The sequence below is a fragment of the Zonotrichia leucophrys genome, chromosome 1A, assembly GCF_028769735.1.
Source record: "Zonotrichia leucophrys gambelii isolate GWCS_2022_RI chromosome 1A, RI_Zleu_2.0, whole genome shotgun sequence".
NCBI lineage: Eukaryota > Metazoa > Chordata > Aves > Passeriformes > Passerellidae > Zonotrichia > Zonotrichia leucophrys.
In genome coordinates this window covers 52,814,867-52,826,126 of record NC_088170.1, presented here as the reverse complement: position 1 = coordinate 52,826,126, position 11,260 = coordinate 52,814,867, and the positions used below count along the sequence as shown (strand labels likewise).

Genomic DNA, 11,260 nt, shown 5'->3' with positions numbered 1-11,260 from the left:
TAGAAGCTACTGTCATGAGAGATGACCAGTTAGACCAGAATTGCAAGTTGCACCAAAATACAATGTTGAGAAGATCCTGAGGACCTTGAAAACATGTTGTTAGATTCAATGCAAGGACTCCACATTCTTCATCCTAGGAGAAAAACAGAAGAGGAAAGAAGATTATTATTATTTTCTCCAAAGTGTGAAAAAGTTCATTGCTATATAGTTGGTATAAAATAACAAATCTAACAATTTGTCCACAGCTTGTGTACTTGACTGTCACAATTCAAACAGTGTTTATATGAACATATAAACAAAATCAGATACTTTATTCTGAGTGGTATCTTCTGAAAGGGAAAAGACTGCCTCAAGGCAAGGATGGCAGCCCCTTCTCAACCACATGATTTGCAGAGCTTTTGCAAGGCTCCATCTTTTCCCCATCTTTGAACAAGAGTTTTTCATCTCTATTTTCTCTGGAGTTCTAGGTAGCTCCCTCTCTCCTAGGCTGGCTCTGAAAGGTATCCTTAGAGAAAGAGAATTTTTAAGGGCTCAGGGTCGGCCAAATTGTACCTCCATGGGCTGCATTATTTACTGATTATTTGTCCATAGCCTAGGAGAGGTGTTTAGCAAAGGACTGTGGCAATAAGAAGCAGCACTGGAACAGCTGAGCAGACATGTCTAATCAGTGAGAGCACAGAGGGATCCGACCTGCATGCAAACATCAGTGAGAAAGCAGGGGACGGGGGCTAATAATGTGAATATCACACACAGCAATCTGAGCTTGTTTCAGGGCTCCTGAAGGCTGTGTTGTTACTTTACAAACTTCTCACTGGCACTGGTTATTTGCCTGCCTTTCTCCTCACTTGGGCAGCGAGGCAGCTACCTCTGATTCCAGACTAAACTGCAAAGAGAGAAAGCAAGAGAAGAGAGAGCACAAAAGCAGGGAATGTTCAGTGTGTTCAGTGGGAAAGGGAGGGTTAAGAACCTGGTATTCCTTCTAGCCATATACAAAATTCATTCAGATATTCCTTCTGTCCCTGTTACAAGGCCAGTGATATGGTTTCAAGATTAAAAACCCCATCCATTCCCACAGATGTTTCAAACTGTAAATTAGATGGATACCTGTGTGTCATGGCTTTTGGTGGGTTTCCATCACTGTATGACTGACCATGAAAACCTGAGGGAACAAGTTCAAATATAGCTTGCCATTTTGTTTTAATTATGATTCACATATTTATTCTCAGAGTAACTGATATGAGTTATTGTTTCATACAAAATACATTAAGTTCTTATTTTATAGGGGAAATAATGTCTCAAAATGCTTGGCTTTATTAAATAGAATCCTGAAAAGTGGTCAAAAGAAACAGAAAATTTGAAAGAAGCACAAAGTATTGCCTCCAAGTCAATGCTATTAAATTCAAAATTAAAAAAAAAAACCCACATTATTTTCCTATTTCCATCCATTGTAGAGCAAACAAGACCAAGCTATTTAATTCCCAAAGTACAGCTTTATAGAAAATATAGAAAAAATATGTACAGCTTTATAGAAAAATGCTATCCATTGTAGAATAATAAATTATACATGCCAGAAAGCTCTTCTAAAAGCTTGGATAAAGAGCAGCCTTCCTGATGGTTAGACACAATGACTTTTTTGTAATAGATGTTGTTATGACTGGAATCTTGTTTTTTAATAACATCATGAGTCTTCTGAACACACTGACAGTGCTTGTTATCTTTAACAGTAACACTTAACATGCACATTTTTATTTTACAAAGATGTGCACAGTATATATTTTTACTGTGCCATTACAAGATTATTTGTCATTTGCTTTGACATTTGTATAAACCATAATGTCACAAATTACAGACAAATCTCAAGTTTAATATTGCCTTCACTTTTACATGGATGGCTTTCCTTAATATCTTAGGCCCAAACACAACAGCATCCCAGTGTAACAATTATCACCCTTGGTGACTGCTTTAAGAAACTTTTATCACATCCTCGTTTTAAAAGGCTAGTGTTTATGAAATACCTTTTTTATATAAAATATGCATTTAAGAATACAAAAACCCTTAGTAGTTTTGCTGTCTCTGATACATTAAAAACCTTACACCTGAGAAGCAGCTGGTGGCTTCCAGTCAGTCATTAAGAACATTGGAATTATTGCAGTGAGACAGACCAACCCAGTTCAGTGTCCCACCTCTGACACTGACTTGTACCATCTTGCTTACAGGGAGATTTTGGGAACACTGGTCCACAGACAGAGATGGATTGATCTACCAACTGATATAGATCACATTGTCCCAAAACCATAAATTATGTCAGGATCCATGAAGCATGAGGTTAATGTACAACAAACACAATGATCACACATTACAGTTCTGACATTCTTGATAAGTGCACATTTTCTCCTTCTTTTTCTGAATCTCCACAAATTCCTAATCAAAAGGAAAAAAACTCAAAAAACAACAACCAACAAAAACCCACAGACAAACATACAAACAAAACAAAAAACCAAACCAAACACACAAGCTTGTGAGAAAATTTAAATATTTAAATCCAATATTGTGCACAAAAAGTTCTTTAGTCAGCTTTTGATGTTCTGCTATTTTCATTTACTGCACAGAAATGTTCTCTCCTACTATGAGGTGCAGGGAAATTCCAAGACTGCCATCTCTAGAGCTTTTAATTATTTTACATTCTTTTGTCATACTCTGCATTTTTAAATGGAAAATATGAAAAATGAAAATGCATCCACACTGCACGAATCTCAACACTGATAAATTAATTTATTAATCTTGAGTGAGCTTGTTACCAGTTTTTCAGTGGAGAAGAAACCTGAACTAGCATTATACAAATGATTACACAGGGAACTACATTCAGACCACAAATTCAAGCTCCCTTCTTTTTATTATCAGGCTTCCAAGTCTGAAGCTGTAGTTAACTGACAGGTGTTTTTCTAGACAACAGGGAAAACCTATCACAGGACTTGCTGTATTTGCAGTGAATTAGAGGGAGATGTAGGTTGGTTGGTTGTGTGAGTTTGGGGAAGTGTTTTTGGCAATGCTCAGATTGAGGCTTCTCTCAGCATGATTCCTTTTAGACTTTTTAGTTCTAAATTAATCAATCCACTGCTGTACTGTACACCATAAACCCCACAGCCTTGGTTTGCTCTGAACTCACTAATTTCTACACCACCTTACTTTCAGGGCTTGGAGGTTCTAGAGTATTCTGGCTCCATAGTGCATCTGAGTGCACCTCAAATCATCATAATAATAATGTCCAGAAGCAAACTTATGTTTTTTGGGAAATGGAGGGAAATGCTGCTGTCCCATTTGCAGGGGGGGAACTGAGAGCAGGGCTGTGCTGCAGTCACTGCAATGGCAGCAGTGTGTGCCTCTTGCCAAGGTGTGCTTTTGGCTAGTGACCTCATGTACTGACAGCAAGGTAAATACAGGCATGACACACAGAAACTGGCAAAAGGTGAAGAATTCACCCAGGAAGCAGAGACAGCAGCCAGCACACAAGCTGCCCTTGCAGAGATAATTAAAGTAGCTCATGAGGTATATCAGTCCACTGTCTATAAAGGACTCTGAGCATATCTAGCTCTCATGCACACATCCACATCCAGTCAGGTGAATGCCACTTCAGTTTCACAGTGAAAACACACTTCACCTCAAATGTGCTCTTGTACAGAATCAAGACCCAAGCTTCTTTTGTTAACATTCTACTCACCACAGAAGGTATCACAGATTTGCAGTGGAACTGAATAATCTACATCTGTTCTCCAGCCCTTTCAAAAGAAAGAATTGAGGATTATTCCCCTTTCAGCAGAGCTGTTACTAAGCTCTTGTGTTGACAAAACGAGATGGCTTTATTAGTTTACTCAAGGGACTGCATTTTAAATCTGTTTCTAAATATACACATATGGAGATTGCTGGTCTAGTATATATTGAGTTGCAATCACTTTCAGGTCTCTAAATGATAGAACTAACCATAATTTTTGTTGCTATTGTTGACTGACAGATAATGTCTTACTTACAAAATAAATAATTTATGCAGGAAATTATCAGTCTCCCCACTAAATTTCATTTCTCACTAGGGAAAGAACTACTACTCTCATTACTCAGTAGGCTTTTGCCAATCTCACTTTCATGTTCCCTCTTTCTTCCCAGCAGCAGAAAGTGAAGGTGAGAAGGGCCTTCCAAGGCAGCTACTGGAGCCTCAGAGCTCCACTCTCACTTTCATTTCTTTCAGTGTCTGCTGAGAACATTAACTCCAGAGAGGCATAAACCTATCAGCTTCATGCTCATTTTCTATGAACAAAATTTCTTAATGAAGTTCAGCTACAGAAATATTGTGCAGAAATCTCAGAAATCATTTGCTCAGTTCTACTTTCCTGAGTGCTAATTCTAGGACACCATGCACTTGCTGCGCTGTTTACTATATGCCTCACCTTTTCTAGTATATGTCAATTTTTGAAAATTCATCTATTATTTACTTGGATCTTTTGATAGCTTGGAACTTTTTATTTATGAAGGAACACATAAAGACAGGATTAGCAATATCCTGATGATATCCTTTTATCTGCCACTGACAAAGGAGCAAGATCATGGAGAGCAACTTCTCAGTTAATTAATGTCATCTCAAAGAAAAGTGGTGGCAGCATACCAAGTTTTAAATAATGCTCTTTGCCAACTTGATTTGCACAGTAATCAGATTTAGCTGGGAAGAGAGAGCAGTGAGAGTACCTGCTGGTTTTCTAGGTGTCTTGATGATTTATTAGTTTATTTTGTACAGGGTACCTGGCAAAAAGCAAGACACATACCTGAATGCAAATTGTTGACCCACACATTTCCTGTGACATAGTGATTGAAACAGGATCTCCCTAATGAATAAAAAAAAGAAGCTGAAAATCACTATTTTCCATACCTGGAAACAATGAAAACATACAGTATCTCTTCAGTTCTTTGCTTTGATTCCCAATAATGCTATTAGTGTTCTACTGTGTTAGAAAATCAGTGGAAGGTTATTTATTTTCAGAGCTAACCCCAGAGCTCAATGACCATAAGCAGCTGGTCTTGCCAAGCAGAGTGTGGCAGCACAGGAAGGGGGCAAATGTTACTGCATTTTATGGAGCATCACAAGGAGGAAACTCCCCCCCACTGTTTGCTTCCTCCCATCATCCTCACTTCTTTTCCCTGGTGTATGAGCTGAAGGAATGACCCTGTCTTTACAGCTCTTCTGGACTTCCCATCCCATTGTATGCAGAGAACAAGCTGAGCCTTAGGGCAAATTTGTCCTAAATGACTGGCTTGACATTTAATATCTGATTGATTATGGTTTGTCCTCAAAATAATGTCTGTTACTCCACCACTAGCTATGCATCCTACACCACTCTCTTCAGGGTGGCAAACTCCTAAAGTAATTGGGGGCAAATTAGGTGAATAAATTCAAGCATGGCCAAAGAGGAATTCGTAGTTAGAGGATCAACATTGGTTTCTGGGAACACAGAGTGAGGTCTTGATATAAACTTTGTGTACACTGCTCATGGTGTTGAGACAGGAACTGTATGTAATTTATTTGGGGTCCCATTCTGTCACAGTAGCAGAGACATAACAGCTCTGTACCAAAGGGAAGAAAACAGCATGTCTGAATGCATCAGTGCCTTCATGAAACACACATTTCAATATCTAGCTGTGATTTCTTGGTGTTCCACCATTATGCCTTTCACTTAGCTATTCACACGGGGAACCTTTAAAACCAGAAAATACAAACTCCACAGATTTCATGTGAAATAGATCAGCTGAAGAGAACCTTCCCTGAGTGTTGACAATTCTTCTACAAGATCTCCATTTCTGCTAGTAATACAGCATTTTCCAGACAGCTTTTCCCTTTAGGATAGACTCTTGATGTTGCCACCAATGCCCTCTGTGGTCTGTGTTAATTAGGATAGCTGTTTTTTCCCAAGCCTTTTGCCATGATTATTCAGCTCTGGGAACTCCTAGAGGAGGAAGTTATTATCTTCCATTTTTGCATGTCCTCAGATTGTGCTGAGTTGGAAAACTCTTTTTATCAGCTGTTCTGTTACATTCAGCACCAGAGGTGCACTAACAATCTAAACTGATCCATTAGAAAACAAATTCAGCATTCAGTGTCCAGCCCATCATATTAAGAAATGCTTGTTCATAACTGCCTGGTATGTGCGCTCTTCCCACTAGAAGAATCACAAGCACCTGAAAAAGGCAGAGTTGCATTGTGTCCCTGCATAGTGACAAGTACAGCTGGAATATACCTTACAGAGAGGACAGAAGTAGGAGCTGTGCTTGTGTGTTCTAAAACACATCCCCCTATAGCCAGGTGTAACAATTCAAATCACAATATCTAGATTTCTCAAATTTCTCAAAATTCATCGTGTTCCAGCTCATGTGCCTGGTCAGTGAAGCAGACAGCAGGAGCACATATTTAGCAGTGGATCTGAGAGTGCTGAGGAGCTGGCTGCTGAGCCAGACAGATGTATTTCAGCATGGTGGTCCTAGTAGCTGCTAGGATCTATCCTGCTAATATTGTCCTGTCTGAAAAATAATACTATGGCCTCTCTTTTGCTCTTTGACCTCACTTCCTAGATGTGTCTCTCAGCAGATCACAGTTGGGCCAACAAGGTAACTGATAGGCAGGGTTAAAGGGCAAAGCACAGTGCTGCGCTGAAAATGTGTGGGACATAGACTAACTTGCAAGAGAGGAATGAGGCTCTCGTCACTAGCCGCTGCCTGACACTGAAATCTGACCCTCCCATAATCTTTCCCCTCTCTGTCCCCATTTTGTTGGATGAAGCAGTTGTGTAGCCACACCATCAGCTGGCTCAAATAGATAATTTGGCTGAAAATGAGCCCTTTTTGCGTGTTGAGTTTGTATTGGCAGCTGTGATATTTAGAGTTCATCGTGGATTGATGCCCCAAGTCTTACATTTCATGATGTGTGATTTGCCAGGTCAGCTGTATCAGCGACCCATATATGAAATATTCACAGTAACATTTGCTATATGCATAATACAAATACCACACTACAAAAATGACATTAAAAGAATATTAAAGTTCCCCTCAATATTCACATCATTTGATGTGACTCATTGGACTTCAGCATCTTTATTTATTTCTTGTTTCAGTGTGAGATCAGATTTAGAACTACATGCTTTTAAAATGTTCCAGTAATTGTTGCAATATGTACATGGTTTATTAATGGATTCAAGCTGCAGAACAATATATGGAATAATAAATGAATGAAGTTAGGTATGTTTAAAAGCCTTAAAAAGTTTAAGAAATAATATATACAAACCACAGAGACTGAATGGTGCATCCCAAGAGATTCACATGAAGCCATCTGCGTCCTGTTACACACAAGCACTGAGAACTGTGCCTTGGTTTGGGATGTGAAGAAAACTTGTATTTGTTCTGCAACTGCAGCAGTCCTCATTTTCCAGGCTGATATTAGGGGAAAATACTTACTTTTAGATGTGCAAGGACCATACAGTATATTCTAAAATTTATGCCTAAAATAAAAGCTTTTTGTGTTTTTAAGTGTTATCAAATGATATGCAAGCAATTATTTTAATTATTTTGATTCCTACAAGTTACTTTTTATACTGTTGAACACTAGATCTGCTGAGGATACATAGAAGTAAAAAGCTGTCAAGTCTCTTTGACTTAGTTTACAATTTACAGTGTTGTTGAACATTTCTCACTTCTCATATCTAGTGATTTAAATATTTTCCGCAATATAATGTTATTTACAATTTCCACAATATAATTTTATTTACAATTTAATGTTTATTTACAATTTTAAAAATATATATTAACCTGGAAATTCTCCATGAGCAAATGGACATTTAATCCAAGATCCTCGTTTGGTGGTAAACTGAAAGCAGAGAAATCTGTTATGAAAACCTGATTTTCCATTTCAATCTGTGGCAAATATTCAACTAGTGATGATCAGAGCATTCCAGAAAGTTGCAGAAGATTAATTCACAGCTTTCCTCCTTTATTGTATCTTCCAACCCCTGACTTAATTTAGATCCCCTAATTCTTCAGGTATTTATAATCATGCATATTTTGTACAAATATCTGGTCCCACTGACTTGAAAGTAATTTAAAAGAAAACAATAATATGCCTGTATTGGCCTTATTTGAATTTTTCCCCTCAAATAGAATAGTAAGAGATTCTCCATTAAGTGTTGATCATTTTATTTTCAAATATTTACTATGAAAAACTTTATATGTTAAATTTAGCATATTCTTCAGAGTTTGCATTGACAAAAAACATTTTTTCCTGCTTTTCTTAAACAGACAAAAAGGAAGGGAACAATCTGACTTGTGTCCTATCTACCATTGCTGCTGCAATTCAAAACTATCACCTTCTAATCTAATCCTTCACTTTTCCTTCATTCTCAGTTCCCATTTATCAGAGCTATGAAACAAAATATTGATCATAAAGAACATCAGCAGCTCATTTGCTTTAGAGATAGAAGGGCAGTTAATATGTGTTTTACAAAGAAATTCATTTACCTTCATGCAAAGTCTTGGGTGGGTGTCCACACGAGAATATTTGACCTGCTGGAAGACAGAGCACTCAGCATTAGCTAGTTTTATTAACTAGTTTCACAGAATCAACTACTGAAATTTTCATTGCTTGATTACTGCAAAGGCAACTGGCTTGTTTAATTCATAAACATCCCAGGAAGTTAATCACATAAAATTATTAGTTAGAAACAACTGCTGCTTTGGATTACTGAATAGTGTTCTCCCTTTTATCTGCAATATGTAGCATTTTTTATGGTCAGACTGACCCATTAGAGCTAAATTAATTGATTCTTTGGTGGCTTGTGCAAAATTCTGATTACAAAGTCAACTTATTTCAACCCCTTATTTTCCACTCATGAACAACTCATCAGAACACCTAAACATACATCCAAAAGTATCCCACCATCATTCAAAGTTGAGAAATCTTTGAATTTTCCATATCCTTATTTCAGAACAGTGAAACGTAGGCTGAATTTTGGACATACACTTAAGCAATTCCACAAAATGTTGTTTTTCTTGATTAACAATTGTTTACCCACCAAGGGCTTCACCACAAAGAGCCTTTTCTTATAAAAACAATAGCAGCACACATTGCTATACGCATGATCCTACTTAAATAAACCCTGCTGCAAAAAGTGACTGAGCACCCTACACAGCCAAACCCTTCCTGTAACTTCTTTTGAGAACATAACAGCAGTGTCCCAGGAGATAGCTCTGCAGGAGTCTGCTCAGACCTGGAGACAGCTTTGTCATCGACAGAGGAAGCCCCAGCCTCAGTTAGGAGGAGGGATGCAGCTTTTGTGCCTGAGTCAGTACAAGTGCACAGTATTGGAGTGTGTGGCCTTGTCTGGATTCACAGGGCAGCTGGCCCTATCTGAGCAATCTGCAGTAGTTTCCAGCATACTACAGGGATGGTTTTCAGGGTTACAGTATAATAAATGGACCAAATTCAATATCAAACTTGTTAGAATTAATGAGGAAAAAAAAGAGAATCCATTCTATCCATGAATGTTGATGATCCTTGTGGGTCCCATCCAGCTCAGGATATTCTATGGTTCTATGATTACTATTAATGTTCAGTCATTAAATGCAATCAGTAAATACAGAAAAACACTCATACTCTGTAATAAGTTTGGTTTCTGTTCTGGTGATAGATACAACCATTACCAGCCAGACCCCATTTTAGTCTTATTTTCTTTTTCTCCCTTTTTTCCCTCCTGCAAGCAATGAACTGTACTTGCTGCCAGCAGATGAATAATCCCAGAGGGATCAGTCACATCTAGAATTAAATTAATCTGTTTTCTCAAGATCAAAGCTTTGTTGGAACTCATAAATGATGAATCTGAACCATCGCTAAAGGCTTGGCCAGGAGTTCCTAATCACAAAAGCATTCGACAGTCTGGAGTCAGCCCCTCCCCAGTCATGTCATCAGAATAATAATACTAATCCAAAAGTTTCAGAATTAATCTCTTGTGTTTGATTTTTTTTTTTTTGCCTTTTCTGTTATTACTTTAAGTTTACAGCCTTCTCTCCACAATCAGGCAATCCTCATTGTGATTACTTTTCACGATAAAACTAATTCTAATGAACCTCAGAAAGCCACAGCATTCAGTATTGAAGTGTTAAGCCATTCAAGACATATGCATTTGAAAACCCTTCTCAACTTGAGAAAATAAATGCTGGAAGAACTAAGGGACACAATATTTCAGCACCCACAATTTCAAGACACTGGACCAGGTTGAGGAAGACACTTCAGGAAGATCTTAATTACAAAACAATTGTGCCCTACCAAAGTACTGTTATGTCTCCAGAGATACGTAAAGAGATTTAGCTTCATTTAATTTATATTTCTGGTGTCTAAATGTTAAATATCTACATCTGATCTGATCACAATAGACTCGTGACAGTAAAAAGAAGGTGGTACCATCAGAGAGAAATCCCTCCAACCTACCATGCCTACCTAGAGATGAGTTGTCCTCGCAGTGTGTCTGTTTCTTACTTTATAGGTAACCTGATGTGAACTATAAATAAAAAGCAGATCCTATTTACCCCAAAGAATTTAGCAAACATTACTAGCTGCCCAGTCATCTCCACTTGTTATTTCTTTATAATGACTCAGTGACTATTTTGAATAAATCATGTGATTAGTGTGCAAGAACAGACTGTGATTATGAATAGTTTTAAGTATCAGAGAAGAAGAGAGGAATTTGCAACTGCTCTTATTCCAAAATCTAGATCTTCACATTTTGCCTTTGGTGATGCTTTTCAATCTCACAGTTTGAATTAATCCACAGAGCTCTTACTTTCTCAGAAGAATTTTTGAAAGATTTTTCTATATCTTCACAGTGGTCATTCGACTTGGTGAACCTGCATAGATTGACCATGACAAGGACAGGACAGGCTGGCTCCCAGGCAAGGGTTTGTGTTGATGGGTTATAAACAATATTGTCCCATAGCACCTGTGTCTCTGTGCACAAAGAGAGAGGGAAAACATTACTCAAAATGTCCAGACAGGAATCAACACAGCTAATAAGTCTGATACCTCCACATGTGCTTTAAACCAAAATCTTGGACTTAACACCATAAAACACATTTTAGGCCACACTTTTTTTCTATTTGCTTGGTAAAAAAAAATACTTTAATATGTGTGCAAATAAGACAATTTCTTTTTCTGTTTTTCTGTTTCTTTCTGAGCTGTCAT

General features: G+C 37.8%; 1 protein-coding gene across 1 annotated transcript in view; it reads right to left on the bottom strand.

Moving 5' to 3' along the window:
- Window positions 1–88: 88 nt before the first annotated feature.
- The window catches only part of IL17REL (interleukin 17 receptor E like), a 43,831-nt gene continuing 32,659 nt past the window's right edge, over window positions 89–11,260 (bottom strand). The window contains exons 10-17 of the mRNA XM_064732736.1: window positions 10,863–11,026; window positions 8,545–8,592; window positions 7,840–7,897; window positions 7,319–7,464; window positions 4,812–4,871; window positions 3,719–3,776; window positions 1,105–1,159; window positions 89–133 (exon numbers count right to left, since the gene is read on the bottom strand). Of these exons, the coding sequence (XP_064588806.1) occupies window positions 106–133; window positions 1,105–1,159; window positions 3,719–3,776; window positions 4,812–4,871; window positions 7,319–7,464; window positions 7,840–7,897; window positions 8,545–8,592; window positions 10,863–11,026 (617 nt within the window). The 3' untranslated portion in view covers window positions 89–105. The remainder of the gene's footprint in view (window positions 134–1,104; window positions 1,160–3,718; window positions 3,777–4,811; window positions 4,872–7,318; window positions 7,465–7,839; window positions 7,898–8,544; window positions 8,593–10,862; window positions 11,027–11,260) is intronic.